Source organism: Lissotriton vulgaris, chromosome 6, assembly GCF_964263255.1.
Source record: "Lissotriton vulgaris chromosome 6, aLisVul1.2, whole genome shotgun sequence".
Classification (NCBI taxonomy): Eukaryota; Metazoa; Chordata; class Amphibia; order Caudata; family Salamandridae; genus Lissotriton; species Lissotriton vulgaris.
The window spans coordinates 1022806286-1022823028 of record NC_141694.1 but is presented as its reverse complement, the minus strand read 5'-3'; the positions used below and the strand labels follow the sequence as shown (position 1 = coordinate 1022823028).

Genomic DNA, 16743 nt, shown 5'->3' with positions numbered 1-16743 from the left:
AATTTTAGAGTGCGACAGAAGTTAGCTATTTCACATTTGGTTCTGAAAATGTCTGTTTTGGGAGTTGGTACATACCCAAGTCCTTTATTTAGGACACTTATTTGTTCGTTTGTGAGGATTTTGTCAGTCAAGTTGACGATGAGGTCGCTGGATTGGGGCCTGTTTTCGCCTTGGTTACACTCCTGGTCTCGACCTGTAATGTCTGATCGGACCAGGTTACTCCTTTTTGTTTTGGTCGGCGGCTGTTGCAGCCATTCCCTAAAAAAGGAACCGCTTGTTGGTAGTTATTCTTTCACTTATTTTCATCACTTTCACCCCCTGGTCCTGAAGAAAGCTGTCTGACAAATTGTCACCTAGAGCTGAAACATGTCGACCATTTTAGCAGACCTTTAAGTGCGCTAGAATTCATAACAGATTCCACAGCAGCACGATCATCCCTCTTTTAACAATAGTCCAATTCCAAAATTGATAAACTTCCAAGTACTGGATATCTGGACTATTTTTTAACATCACTCATCACTATCCTGATCACCCTATTTCCACGATCACTACTGCCTTAAAACTTAAGGTACAACCTCCTGGTGGAGGGTGCACACAAATGACTTGACCCAGTGATTACGCACACACGTGTGATACAAGCGGGGACACCTCATATACCGCTTACGAAAACAAGCAAGAGAGAAACACACGTGTATGAGGGTCATTTTATTGGGAGACACCCAGTTACCAACCTGCAGACCTGAGTTTTTCGCAGGACAAGTGATCCTTTCCCCATTTGATGAAATGCAATTTAACAGGAGTTTGAAAGGATCTCATCTCTTACTCCCCCCCAATTGATTACCTGCAGCACTACCGACCCCATAGAAAATAACTGCCTGCTGGTCTGTACTGTGCATCCAACAGATCACCTTCCCGAGGTGATTCCAAAACAGCAATGGGGATGTTCCATGGGGAAGAAGCATGTTAAAAAGGGCCGTGTTTCCTCTTTCCAACTGTCTCAGTTGTGCCAGGAACAGGTGTGGAATAATCTCCTGCTGCAAATGTGGCAGCTGCTTATTGCTGCAGGTGGCAATGTCTCTAGAAGTTTCCAGGAAATACGTTTGAAGATGTCAGTGTATTGCGTGCCAAAAATGGTCGCAAAACAATTCATTGCACATCAGTGATAGCGGAAGCAAATCCGCTCCCTGGCAAGTTAAGGAAAGCAAAAGTGAATCCTTCCCGTAAAAGCACTGCAAGTTACCCCCAGCACTGAGGATGCCTGCTGCTCTTTCTTCGTATTCTAGTTGTTAAAAAGGTGTTTTCATTATTTCGATATGTGATGTCCCAGAAATATCTGTGATGTTACTTGTGGCACTGTCTAGTAACAAGCAGTGCGTTGTGGGTAAGAGTGAACGTTGTGTACTCTACCGATGTTTAATTTCTGTGGTTTTAGGTTTTGGATCAAAGCCCTTCCATATGTGTGCTGAAGATTTTTATGGAAATTTGCATGTTCAGTTCATAAAGTCCTTCTCCTTAAGTTGACCATGGTTTTGGCCCTTTTGGGAATGTTTTTTTGTTGTGCTTATAGGCTAATGGCAGGTGAGTCAGCATGTTGTAAACATAAAAACTGGTCAGTGCGGTAGTATTGTGTTACTAATCTTCATGACACAAAACATTTCTATTACAATGCCGACATAGCTAAACTGTTTTAGTAACAAAAAAGATATTATTGGAAACATGGGCGCATTTTTAAATCAACATTAATTAGTTGAGCCGCTTTATGTATAATCTGTTTCTGTACAGCAAGAAAAGAGTTTTCTCTGTTCGAGCCTCCTTTGCATAGGATCTGACCTGTTGTATTTTATCTCCTCTCTTTCTCTCCAACAGGGAGCAGTCAAAATCATACTAAGTGGATTCCGTTATATATTTTCCAAGACTGACCAACCTTTCAAAGGTTATGTACATTTTCCATTAAACATGAATATTAGAATATTTGTTAAAAGCAAAATTTAAGTAGTATGTTTTAAAAGTTCATCAAAAACAAAAATATTCTATATTAAATGTTAGGTATCAAACCAAGGAAAATATATTTGTGGCATGTATAGCTGTAGATACACACGGTCCACATACTTCTATTGAGTTAGGGCGTGTGCAACTTTTTTTTCTTAAGTCTTTAAAGTCACGAGGTATAGTAACTCCCTCTATGAATATTAATGACATGGGAATCAGCTCCATTGTTAGCCTGTTTTGTTTCCACCATCGAGTTTGAACATTCCACCGGCTAATGCCTCGTGGTGTTTGTTGCTGGACTTCTTCAGTCTATCCTTTGCCACTAGTACAGGAAACCCTTTCTACGTTCGGTTTCTCCTGGTCCCTCTGGCCGCCAAGATGCGTCGAACGTGACCAACGCACGTAGCCTCTAGCGTCCCCTGATCGCCGAGGCTCCGCCCACGAAGCTGCGCTAGGATGGCTCCCACGGCTGCGTTCCTCCATTGATTTTTGCCCGATTCTGGAGTTCTGGACTTTTTGGTTCCGTCCAGAGGTGTCAGGGAACAACACCCAAAGACCCCGGAGTTCCACCTGCCTTGGTGCGCAAATGAACAGAAACACGGGCTTCTCGATGGTGGCGTCAAAGACCAAAGGTTTATTACTGCAGGGACACAGAAGTCATAGATACTACACACGGTCAGTACCCAGGAGCCTGTTCCATTTGTACAAAGTGGGTTGCTCCTTATATACTAAAAATTGTGCTCTAGGCAAATATTTCACATGTCGGTACATTCCCAAACCTTTGTGTCTCTAAACAATAAATATTTGACGTTACACAGGAACCGTCGATAAAATCTGATACCAAACATCTACGAAGAGGGGTTCCCACTAGTTCATCACAATCCCCTGTCAATATTGCATTCAGGACCCGGACCGCCTCATCGTAAAGTTCGTTACCTCCCCCTAATAAAGATTCAGAAAGAAAGAAACAGAGCCAGGTGTGGAAGATAGAAAAGTGGGATAAGGGATGTTTGTAGGTCGTAAATGGGCAAGGCTACCGGCTTCGGCCGCCTAATCATGATCAGGTACAATGGACACGAAGACCAGTTTGGCAAGACTGGCCTTGGGCAGAGGAGGCAGCCTTTGTTGAGTCATGCAGCTACAGCGTGATCTGGTTTAAGGTGCACGTGTCATGTAAGAGGTGAATCTCCGGCTAAGGCTACGTGTCCTTAATCAAAGTGGAGTAAATGAAATGATCAGAGGCTATTGCATATGTGAGGGCAAGGAAACACAAAATGGCGGCCATAATCTAAGATGGATGCCGTGTGTATATCAGAAATGTGTCAGTGGAAGGAGTGCTCTTGCTCGTAGCGTAGCGAAAACACTAGGATATACTAGATGGATCATTTGCGGTACGCTGATACTAATTTTATGTATTTCCGACAAACTTGAAAACACGGGTTCAAGTCGTCACGGAACCTCAGACCCTCCTTTTGCCCTTACATAGGCAATTACTCAGTCTATGTCAGAATCTAGTTCTATGCTCATCAGGTCAGTGACATGTTGTTGTATCATCATCCTTTCTCGTGTCTTTTCTCCAAACGCAGGTGGTTTTCTGAGACAAGTCGTAGCACAAAGACTACACAGAGCAGGACCACACTGGATAATCAGACAACATGAGAATAGGAATACTAGGATGACACCAATGACCATTAGAACTTTCCATCCCCACGCTGAGATCAGAGTCCAAACCCACTCCATGAAGGACCAGTTTCCCTTGTCTACATGTATGGAGTCCGAAATCTTGTGCAACTTAGAGATCGCCTCGTAGACTGTTGGAGCATTATTAGGAATAAAGACACAGCAGCTCGATTGGATCATTCTGCATACCCCACCTCGATCTGCAAGTATAACGTCTAGAACCATACGGTTCTGCAACGTCATGAGCCTATCCGCCTGAAGCTCAGCTGTCAGATTGCTAAGGGCACCAGCAGTTTCAGTAATAGTAGATTCAACTACCCGTGTTAGCTGACGTATGTTTCTACTATTGGCCATAGGTCCCCAGAACGGAAGGAAGCCTTTGAAGAAGTCTCCAGCTTCCTGACCAGCTGTATCTTCCTTGCTGAAGACACCTCTCGCTACTCTTGTTCTGTGGTAATCAGGTGAAGCAGTGTATGTCGGAGGCAATAATCGAGCAATATAACATGATCCTGAGAAGTCGGCAGGCAACCATGTATAAGCTCTGTCTCGACAAATGAAATAGGTACCCCTAGCAGTAAGAAAGGCAGGGGAAGAGTTAGCCGGAAACACATAAGTCTCTACGCACTCACTCCTCCCTAGCTGAGCTCTCGGATTTCTCCCATTACCTTGCAAACAGACCTGACCTCGGTGAGGTACGACCCAGATTGGAGTTGAGCTTTTACGCTTGCTTTCTCCTAAACTAAGGCGATACTCTGAAGTATTCCAACTTAAATATACTCGCAATTCGTCTCTAGGGTAAGATGGAGTATTATTGACGTCCTTGACCATATCAATAATTCCCTGGACTAAAGCTTTGTTAGCAGAGTTATATTTAGTGGAACGTGGTGGACGTGGAGGATAGGTTTCGAGAGCATAAGCAAAGATGGTTTGGAAAGCCTGAAATGATCCATTATAGCTGTAAGGCAAAACCAGATATGGAATACCTTTATCCATAGTGTGAGGTATCAAGCCACATACCCAGCAGTCTGTAGTGTTAACTACCAGTTGGTGTTGGTGCAAGAGCTGTACAAAAGTGTTGTTGGTGAATTCTGAGCGTCTGGCTTGCTCATGTTCCGGAAACGAGTGAAAAGAGTGTATAGAAGAAACAGTAGAAATAGCTGGATCAAGGGGAGGCACTGTAGAAACTGGCACAAAAATCAAATTTATGCTAAAGACAATTCCACCCACCAATGTTGCTAAAACAATCAAAAATGTAATGGCACATTGCATCAAGAAACATTTGCTGTGAAGAATTCTATTTAGTCTGTTTCTGCGAACGTAAATCACATTCTTTCGTTGCAGCGCAGGAAGTTCCATCTTCTACAATCCGCTCGCGACCACTGATGATGTGTACGTAGATGAAAATGCCTCTGTCAGCCCTGGGAGTTCCCAGTACTAACAGAAAGATCGACCTTGTGTCAGACCCCTGCAAATTCAAACTAGGCACACAGCCACGACCCTACGGCTACCCAGACGGCAAGGCAATTTTAAAAACAATAAACAATAGCAAACTTCCTGGCTGAGGGCAAAAGTTCAAAATATATATAAATATATCAAAATCACAGTATGCAGTTGCCTGCTTTATTAGTCCTTTTTATGGCTTCTAAGGTTGTATCTTTTCTTCGCTGGTACTGTCTGATCGGAAAATAGTGTATCACTAGCAGCTGTTGCAGAGTTTACGTTCGCAGATGGCAAAGTTTCTTTTGATGCTGGAGACAAATGTTCAATGTTCAAAGTAGTCTTTTCAGGAGGAGAGTCAAGTTTCAAAGTGTCAGTAATTAAATCGGCATCACTGAAAGGGACAAATCTCGGAGTTATTTCAGATTCGGAGGCACCAATTCCCTTCTTCACCCAGTCGTCGTAGGGCAGCGGCAGTGGAACACGCTTTACGTGGGAAGCGTGGATCCAGTTCTTCCGGCCAGCAACACGTACAGCTGTCCTCGTTGCCAGCAGGATTTGGAAGGGGCCGATGTAGCGAGGCTGAAGATTCTTTGTCCTCGCGAAGTTCCGGACCACTATGAAGTCACCCGGTTTCAGTTGATGCCCTGGACTCTCCGGAGGCTTTGGCAAAGCATCAAAAACCTGTTGATGAATAAGACTCAATTTAGCAGTCAAGTCGTAAAGGTAGTCTATCAACATAGGATATTCAATGGAGCAAAAGTGTTTAGGCCTCGGCACACCCCAGATATTTGCCGGGCGGCCAAATACAATCTCATATGGAGAAAGCCCTATTCTAGAATGCACTGTTGCTCTCGTTGATAACAAGGCCAAAGGAAGTGCGTCTGGCCAAGCCAAACCTGTGGATGCTTGTATTTTGGCTATTTTAAGCTTGAGGGTGCCATTGTAACCCTCCACTAGACCAGCTGACTGGGGATGGTTCGCACTATGAAATTTTTGTTTCAATCCTAGACCAGCACACACACTCTGCATAACTTTCCCTATAAACTCACTTCCGTTATCTGACCATACAATCCGTGGCATTCCAAACCTAGGGAAATATTCCTTGAGAAGAATTTTGGCAGTTGATAGGGCAGTGTTGTCCTTTAATGGGTATGCTTCTATCCACCTGGAAAAAGCACAAACTACCACCAGGACGTACTTTAAACTGTTGCAGCGTTCCATGTGAATGAAGTCTAACTGTATTACTTCAAAGGGACAGGAAGGAGGAGCGAAATGACCAGCTGGAGTTGGAGTTCCCTTGCCAGGATTATGCATCAAGCACACCATACAATTTTTCACCACTCTCTCTGCACACTTACTGATTCCCTCATTCTTCCAAACCGGAGCTAACATCTTACATATCCCTTTAGAACTTATATGCGCCACTCCATGCGCCATCGTTACTACTGCAAGCACATATGCATCAGGCAACATCCAACGCTGCTGTTCTGTCAAATCAATCCAACATCCATTCGAGTCCAACTTGCCCGTACTTTCTCTCCATACACGTTTCTCTTCCTCAGTCGCTTCTTTCTGAATCTCTTTCACACTTTCCATAGTGTCCTCACACATTCCAGACTCAGCAATCCATCTTGCAGACGTAGCAACATACATTCTACTCATCATGTCTCTAGCTGTCTGTTTAGCGGTTTCATCAGCAAAGGCATTCCCACGACCAACATCATCCGTGATTGCTTTATGAGCACTGCACTTCACAATCGCAACTTTAGTCGGCAAGGTTAGAGATTCCAACAAGTCGTTAACTAGCTGACCATGTTGAATCTTAGTCCCATGGGACGTAATGAAACCCCTTTCTCTCCACAACCGGCCAAAACTATGGGCCACGCCAAATGCGTACTGACTATCTGTAAACACATTCACTCTCTTTCCCTCAGCCAAAACACACGCTCTCGTAAGAGCTATTAACTCTGCAGCTTGGGCAGAATTCTGACTCACTCTTGCAGTTTCCACAATCGTCTTCAAAGTCGTTACCGCGTAGGCAGCAGTCACATCACCATTCTCCAATTTAAAACATGACCCGTCCACATATAGCGTACCATCCGGGTCGGACAGGGGAGTATCTTTTAAATCGATACGTCCTTTTGTCTCTTCCTCCGTTTTGAAATAACAGTCATGTGGCTCAGAATCACTCGACTCTTGATCAGTCGGCAACAATGTTGCTGGATTCAATACATTGCATCTTTTGATCTGAATATGACTCGCTAATAATGTCAGCTCGTAACCAGATAATCTCGCACTAGTAAGGTGTTGTGTCTTCGTTCGGTTCATGAGTGTATCCACTGCATGAGGAACCATGACCACTAGCATATTGTTCATCACCAAACCAGCAGATTGTCGAATGGAAGCTGCAGCTGCCGCTGTAGCCCTCAAACAACTAGGTAACGCTCTGGCTACCGGATCTAATGTTGATGAAAAATACGCACAAGGGCGTTGTTTATCACCAAATTTCTGTGTCAGAACACTCAACGCGCAACCTTCTCTTTCGTGAGCGTAGAGCGTGAATGGCTTACTGTAATCAGGTGTGCCCAATACAGGAGCTGAACACAATGCTTTTCGTAATTCAGTAAAACTCTCTTGGCATTCATCAGACCATGGCACCGGACTTGGAACATTTTTCCCAGTCAAAGCTACCAACGGTTTTGCTAAAAGTGAAAAATTTGGGATCCACTGCCTACAGTAAGAGGTAATACCTAGGAAGGCACGTACTTCTCTCTGTGTGCGTGGAACACTCATCTGCGTAATTGCTTTTATTCTTTCTGGGGTCAACTTCCTTCCCTCCTTTGATAAGAGGTGACCTAGGTAGGTTACTTCTTGGCAGCAGTATTGCATTTTGGAAGGTGACACCTTATGATTCAAATTAGACAAATGATGCAATAGTGAAATTGTAGCTGCTTTGCAAGTTTCCTTGTCATCGGCAGCCACTAAAAGATCGTCTACGTATTGTACTAGGGCAGAACCTGGAGGAAGGACAAAAGAATCTAGCTGACTTTTTAAAGCTTGACTATAAATGGATGGACTTTCACAATAGCCTTGTGGAGCGCGTTTAAATCTGAAACTGCGACCTCCTAGACAGAAGCCGAAAATATCCCTACTTTCTTCAGCTATCGGAATGCTGAAAAATGCATTCTTGAGGTCTATAACTGAAAACCACGTAGCTGTGGCAGGAATCAATGTTAACAAGGCAGTAATGTCTGGCACTACAGGAAACTGTGGAATTACAATCTTATTAACTTCTCTAAGGTCTATGACAAACCTATAAACTGGAGACTTTGTAGGATCAGTTCGTTTCAAAATCGGTAATACAGGACTGTTACAGACATTTCCTCTAGTTTCTTCAACTACACCCTTCTTAATCAAGTCTTGCACAATCAATAAAAGTGCACGCTCACCTTCACTCGATATTTTATACTGGGGAATTCTTGGAAATTTCACATTCGCTTTCAAAGTCACTACATACGGTGGAATTTCTAGGAGACCTACATCATTAGGACCAATCGCCCAAAGAGAATCAGGGAGTGAACGGAGCTCCGGCGGGAGTGCGTCCATTGACAAGTACATCGGAGAGGTGATGTTTTTTCCCAGTGTAAGCTGTACTCCTTCCGGAGAGCAGTACAATGTCGCATATAGTCGCTTTAACAAATCTAAACCAAGCAGATTTTCATTACAACCTGTCGTCAAAATCAGGGGTGCTTTCAATTGGCACGGTCCAACAGAAATAGACAAAGGACCAGATATCGGATTGTACACAGGGGCGCCTGAAAAACCTACGGAAACATTCGTTGAGCCAGACAAAGGTGCGCCAGGGAGTTTCGCATGAATTATAGAACTTTTTGCGGCACCAGTATCCAACAGAAACGGTTCGACTACACCTGATGTTGCTACTGCGACATAAGGCCCACTCTGATCCACTGGAACTGATACTACTCCCTCTCTCTGTCCATGGCTGTCCTAGTACCCATTTTGTTGAAAACCCTCTTCTACTTCACAATAATCTTCAACAAGATATTGCTGAGATCTATTTTGCTGAACAGATTGTCCATTTCGTTGATCAAAGTGATTGGATGGACGACCATTAGTTTGTGGAGGCATAGCACCTCGTCCTCGTCCTCTAGAATTCTGCACAAAACCACCACGACCTCTCTGAGCTGCTGCATTATTTTGCGCCAAGATCGGACATTCATTTTTATAGTGACCCTCTTTCTTGCAGTACGCACATTGATTCCATTGATATTGAGGTCTTGATGTACTATAATCTGTCCTTTGGTATGAGTTCTGCTGCGTATTAGTCTGGTTCGCGCGAGGCGGATACGCCTGCTGCAAAAGAACTTTAGTTTTTAAATCTTTCGTTTTCTTTTCTGATTTTTCCTTTTCCTCTTTATCTCTATTTTCGTAGTACTGCGCAGTCGCAAGTATTTGCGCTGTCGTAGATACAGCCCACGCACTTTCTGAGTCTTTTAATTTATTGCATAATTCAGGTAACAAATTATGCACAAATTTATCGACAAACAATCTTTGCCCTCCTTCTGTACTCATGTCCTGGCCACTATGATCCACAAAAGTCTCTTCGAACCTCGTGAAGAAGTCCGAGACACTTTCGTCTTTCTTTTGCCTACATGCTGACAACTTGTCCCAATTAACACGCAATGCTGGCATCAGAGTCTTCATTAGATCAATTATTCTGCCAGGAAGATTAGCGATCAAAGGTTCGGGTTTCGCACCACCTATTTGTTGACCATCTGCTGCAGTGATAGCTGCCCAATCACCACCTAAAGCAGCCTGATGATCCTCTCTACGAATTTTAGCCCACACTGGTTGCGGAACTACGTTACCAAATAACATATCAATGTCGGCTAAGTTCATTATACAAGCCTCAACTGTCTGTGTTAATTCCTTGTAATATCCGGCTGGATTCTTACGCGGATCTGGCAAGGCCTGCTTCACTGCTAACACTTCTGCTCGCTTCCATGGAATATGTATCCATACTCTTTGGAACTGTGCTGGAGCACCTGCAATACCAGCATTATCATCACGTGGCACTGCTTCGCGCCAAATTGGAGGAACCTCCCTCATAGGATATTGGCGACTTAGCTTCATTTTACCTTTCTCTAAATGTCTCGGTGAACGAAGAGATGGATCATTCCTAAAACTCAAAATGAGTTCCATCGCTTCTTTTATATTATCACCCACTATCATTCCTGCAGCAAACTCTTTCTGCACTTTAATTAAATCTTCCAAATCTGATTCAACATCGTCTTCTTCTATCTCTTCACGTAACAACGAGCACATCTCATCAAAAACGTATCGTTGCGTTGGTTCTTTCCACTGCATAAATGTCTCTAACACATCTCTCGTACTATATCTTCTACCCTTCGAAATCCATCTGAGAGCCGTGGAGTCTAAAACTCCCCGTTCTTCAGTACTTGGAAGCTGACTCCGTCTCTGAACAGAGTCAGGAGTAGGAGTCTTAATCAAGGTTTTATATATAGGAGACAGCATATTAGTAACAGAATCAGTGATTCTTCGACGAACAGAAAGTGGAGTTAGTACACTCGCAGACATAGAGAATGCAGTCGAGGTAGGAATAGATGACGAAACAGTAGGAGTATCGGAAAAAATAGTTTGAGGATCAGTAGGTACAGTGGTAGGTATAGGAGCGGGCAGTGCGGGAAGAGGAGGAGCTGTAGGAACATTCACATTCACCACAGGAGGTACAGGAACTTGATTCTGAGGAACAAGAACACCAGGTTGTCCAGCAACCGGCAATTGAACATTCGGTACAAGTTGAGTCGCAGCACCTTGTGCGTACGGTGGAGGTGAACGTAACAGATAGGACAACAGAGGATCGTTTTCGGGATCCTCCAGTATCTTAGCTGTTTTCGATGGCAAGGCAGGGTAGCACTTGTCAATCGCTAAGTTATGCTCTCTAATTGCTACATCTATAGCCTTTTCGCACTCATTATTTTGCAGTTGTTTAGTTGCTTGCTCTAGAGTTAACTCCTCTTGCTCTTTTTGTTCTTTCTTCAACCTTTTTATTTCTCTCTGTTTGGATTCTTTTCGCCAATAACGGAAAGAATCAAACATTGCCGGCCGGGCTTTCTTCCTAAACAATTTCGCTTCTAAATTATCAAGGATCTCGGGTTCAAAACTACCATGTAGTGGCCAACTAAGGACACCATCCTTCTTACAATAACGGACCCATATTTCATTATAAGTTATAGGACCCACACCATACTTACAGTATAAATCATAAAGGGGAGTCCCAATCGGAGGAACCAGACAAGAATCCTCTAATTGTGAGTCACTGTTGCAACTAAAACAAGACAACATTTTCCGACTTACCATTTTCAGTCTGGAACACAAAACAAACAAAACACGAAAACAGATATGTGCACTTGAACCAAGAACTTAGGCCTACCAAAACCAAACTAATGTATCGATACCCAAACTGAACCAAATAGATTATCGTAACCAGAACAACTAGTGATAATCTTACAAAACTAAACCAAACCAAGAACCGATCAAGGATTTAACAATCCTCACAAAGTAACCAGCTAGCTATCACTAAATACTTAACTGAGGCACTGAAGACGTCACCAAGGAGAAACCCGTCACGTTTCGCTGTACTAAGACTGCACCTCGGGTCCAAGACAGGGCGACGGTCAAGGCAACGGCCCACTGCAGCCGTCCTGAACGGGAACCCTCGTGGAAGAGAACTTCAGGGCCACTTTTGCGATATGCCGGGATCGATGAAGTGGGGCGCCTCCCTCAGGAATCTTCACACGAAGCTTCTCGAACTCTTCGGGCTTTTGGACCGGTACCGAATGACGTCGCCCCACGTTGGGCGCCAATTGGAGTTCTGGACTTTTTGGTTCCGTCCAGAGGTGTCAGGGAACAACACCCAAAGACCCCGGAGTTCCACCTGCCTTGGTGCGCAAATGAACAGAAACACGGGCTTCTCGATGGTGGCGTCAAAGACCAAAGGTTTATTACTGCAGGGACACAGAAGTCATAGATACTACACACGGTCAGTACCCAGGAGCCTGTTCCATTTGTACAAAGTGGGTTGCTCCTTATATACTAAAAATTGTGCTCTAGGCAAATATTTCACATGTCGGTACATTCCCAAACCTTTGTGTCTCTAAACAATAAATATTTGACGTTACACAGGAACCGTCGATAAAATCTGATACCAAACATCTACGAAGAGGGGTTCCCACTAGTTCATCACAATCCCCTGTCAATATTGCATTCAGGACCCGGACCGCCTCATCGTAAAGTTCGTTACCTCCCCCTAATAAAGATTCAGAAAGAAAGAAACAGAGCCAGGTGTGGAAGATAGAAAAGTGGGATAAGGGATGTTTGTAGGTCGTAAATGGGCAAGGCTACCGGCTTCGGCCGCCTAATCATGATCAGGTACAATGGACACGAAGACCAGTTTGGCAAGACTGGCCTTGGGCAGAGGAGGCAGCCTTTGTTGAGTCATGCAGCTACAGCGTGATCTGGTTTAAGGTGCACGTGTCATGTAAGAGGTGAATCTCCGGCTAAGGCTACGTGTCCTTAATCAAAGTGGAGTAAATGAAATGATCAGAGGCTATTGCATATGTGAGGGCAAGGAAACACAAAATGGCGGCCATAATCTAAGATGGATGCCGTGTGTATATCAGAAATGTGTCAGTGGAAGGAGTGCTCTTGCTCGTAGCGTAGCGAAAACACTAGGATATACTAGATGGATCATTTGCGGTACGCTGATACTAATTTTATGTATTTCCGACAAACTTGAAAACACGGGTTCAAGTCGTCACGGAACCTCAATTCCAGACAGATTCTTGCCGGCTACCTACCTCCAGCCGCTGCCTTGGGCCGTTCTTCTGCCCCTCCGTCGGTCGGTGGCCTGGTTCCCAGGTGTGGTGTGGTGATCTGCCTCCTGTCTGCCCTTCCGCCTGTAGCCCTGTCTCTGTTATAGCCCGGACCCGCGGCCACTTCTGCTTCTGATTTGAGCACCTGCAGCTGCTTTCACCCGTAACCGCCCGCGACCCGTGGCTGCTTCTGCATCTGCCTCTAATCACCCGCAGTTTTCGGGACAGGCAGTGCAGTAGCGTGGGGAGCGTTGGTACAGATGCCTGTGATGGTGCATTAGGGCGATATAGAAAAACGAGGGTTAAAACGCCCCCTCCCCCCCCCCCCCCCGGCCCGAGGTGCGGGCTCTGTGGCGCTGACATGCAGAGGATGCGGTGATGCCACGCTGAGGCATGCCAAGACGGTGAAGGTCAGCCAGTGAGACAACAAGGTGAGGCGATAAAGGAGATAAAGCATAAGCCCAGGGACAAAATAACTGTAAAATTAGGGCTGTCTAGAGCAGGAATGAAGGCCTGAACAGGAGGTAGCAGGGGGGGGAGGAAATACCTCTGAGAAGTCTGTGAACTTTGAGCCTGCAAGGAGCGGTGCGCTGGCCCAGATCAATGTGTACAGGTATATATGGACCTCAGTAAGTATCTGGTCTGACACGCTCCAATATTAGAAGAAAGCAACTATTGAAGTTCTCTGCAAAAAAATAAAAAACCCTGATCTGATCTGCTCTGCTGGTTCATCCATCACAAGATCCTCCTTGGTATTAAGGGTTTGGGGTTACTCAATCTCGTGACTCTCTAAACATCTGATTCAGTGAGCAACTAAACACCTAAGAAAGAGTAATACGATGTTGGTAGTCTTAAAAGCGGCAGCGAAACTGCGAAACAAACAAGCTAAGTCTGGGGCAGGGAAGGAGTTTCTAAATTCTTTGCCAACACCTGTAGTAGCGTCTAAAGGTGCCAGAAGGCGGAGAAGAAACGCCCAGCAAAGAATGAATTTAAAAGCTAAGGCGCTGGCTCTGGTGGGAAAAAAGGCCTCTGAGGCAGACGAGGAGGAAGAGACACTGTCTGAACTTTCCGCAGACATAAGTATGCTAGCAGTGGGCAGCGAAGAAGAAGGCAGAGTGGAGGGGGGCGGAGCAGGAAGTACACCTGACAGGGAGGATTACAATCCGGTGAACTCTAAGCAATAACCTCTTCACTAAGCCCTCAGTGGAGGGGGATAAGGTTACTAGCACTCCACAATCGAGTAGGGTGGAGCAAAAGGCAAAAGACCAAACGACCGGGGGGCGTGGCTAGCAGCCAAGCATGGTGGCTGTGTAGTGGAGGAGCTCGGTGAGCAAAGTGGCTCCATCACATAAATCCGACTACTAATCCGACCTAAGTTTACCTCTGGCAGCAGATCCCGAGGTGGGGGACCGAGCGGCACCGTCCAGAACAACTCCGGTGCCAATCCGATACCGGGAGCCAGACGAAGCATATGGTGACCGGTGGAGGCCTATCCGCAGTACGACAGCACCGAGCTTGAGTTCCAGCTTGCCCGAGCGGAAGTGGAGGGAGACCGGGAACATTGACCGGAAGTCGGCGCTGGTGCCGATGGCGGATGCGATCCTCAGAAAGGCGCTCTGCAGCGAAACGGCGCTAGTGACACAATCTCAACACGGGCCGCACAAGTGGAGATCCGGGTTTCTGGCCAACGCTGGACCTGTGGTAAACGGCGGGGGCATAGATCGCGCCCCGTCATCGAGGGTTTGGCTGCCGGACTTCTTTGCGGGGGGCTACGCAGCAGATGAACTCGCATTGTAGGAATACCGCCACACACGTTTCCCCCCCCCCCCACACCCCCAGAACAATCACCAGTGACCGGGCACCACACAGCCATGGCCTAGACGCGCACAGGAGCCCCGGAGGGAGCGTGGGCCCCACGAAGTGGTGAGAGTACCCACCCACAGCCAGAGCCGAACGGACTGGCCAGCACCCGGCAATCAGGCCGCAGGGGGGGACGCAAGACGCCCGGTTGGAACACCGGTTCGTGAGGAGGCATGGGGAGGCCTGCAGGAAGACTCGGGCGCACCATCAGCGGTGTTGCTCTTTTTTTAGAGGACAGTGGCTCAGTGAATGAAGCCCAGTGTAAGACGCAGCCTATAAATCAATCCGGGTGCAGTAGACATAGTACATCCAGAAATAAAAAGGCGATAAAAGGGGAGCACCTACTTACAAGTTCATATCAACAACCCCTAGCAGCAACAAGACTTTACCATCTCTGGAGCCCCGAAGCACAGTGGCACCGTGCAAAGTACAGCCATAAGACGCCTCAGTGAAGGACCCCCCTGCGCTGTGCTATCCGCAATGACTCGGGGCAAACGTTGCCTAGAGCAGGACACATGCGGCTGGAGGATTGATCATACCCTGCGCCACTGAGACGGCGAATACCATGGCGGGCAGGGGGCAGAGGAACGCCGCGACGCAGGCGAAACTGGACAAATACGCCAATGATAAGAATAGTACGCCACTGACGGAGGGACGCACCTCCACAGGAAAAGGCCCAGAGGGTGAGGGAGCCAAGAAGGCGACGTTGGAGGACATAATGAAGACGCTGTCCAATGTGCAGACGACGGTGGGATCGATATCCACAGATGTTAGCTTATTGCGAGCAGACTTTCATAAGATGACGGAGCGGGTGGCCCATGTAGAGGTGGTCACAAAATCCCTGGTAGAAGACACCTCGGAGCTGCAGCTGGCAATAGAACGTATGGTAGCCGTAAATAAACAGCTTTAAGAGAAATTGGACGATCAGGAAGGGCGCTCGAGGCGGAACAACGTGCGAATCCTGGGAATACCTGAATCGGAGGGCAAACGAGCGATGGACCTATATGTCGAACTAATCAAGACCAGACTGCAGCCCAAAGGACTGTCACATTTTTTCTCAGTGGAGAGGGCACACAGGGTACCCGGCGGTGCACCGAAGCCGGGTGCTGCGCCATGGCCGGTGTTTGCCAGACTGTTCAATTTTAGAGATAGGGATGCCATACTTCAAGCAGCACGGACGTTGCCGCCATTCAAGATACAGAACTCCACGATTGCCTTCTTTCCGGACTACACAGCCGAAGTGGCCCGTCGTCTGAAAACCTTCGTAGAGGTCAAGAAAGCCTCACGAGCAAAGGAGCTGCCTTACTCGATGTTGTTCCCAGCGAGACTAAGAGTAGTTGACAGCCACAAAACATGGTTTTTCGACACGCTTGAGCCAGCACAAGATTGGCTGGAGGGTTGGCGACAGGTGGGAGCGCCTCGTCGCACTGGCACAGGTCAGCAAAACCAACGGAGCGAGGTCCTTGCAGGATCACAGACGTCGAACAGAGAGACTCTGGGCAACGCGTCGGAGATAGGAGTGAGAGATGACGAACAACAGTCAGATTCCTGAAGGCCCGGCTAACACGGATGCAATAACGGTCGTATACTATGAGGGGCGTGCTGCCCTTGGACTCTGACCAGGGAGAAGCTACGGAGGGCGCATGGGGCCGCTGCCACCATGGCACTCCTTACCCCCGCAAGCAAGTACAATGGGTTGGGACAGGGATAAGCGCTCTGCTGAGTTGGGGAGGCGGGCGGTTTTATGTCCGTGGAGCAGGGAGGTGGGTTGGTGAGGGGGATTCAATTGTTATTGTTCAAGTTCTGCACGTTACGGCAGGATACGACAAGACATTCACACGCACCACTCAACAGGGCC

General features: G+C 46.5%; 1 protein-coding gene across 3 annotated transcripts in view; it reads left to right on the top strand.

Moving 5' to 3' along the window:
• LYST (lysosomal trafficking regulator) overlaps positions 1-16743 on the top strand; it is a 4348576-nt gene that overhangs the window by 714772 nt on the left and 3617061 nt on the right. For all 3 annotated transcript variants that reach the window (XM_086927077.1, XM_086927076.1, XM_086927078.1), the window contains one exon: positions 1867-1933. In XM_086927077.1, the coding sequence (XP_086783203.1) occupies positions 1867-1933 (67 nt within the window). The remainder of the gene's footprint in view (positions 1-1866; positions 1934-16743) is intronic.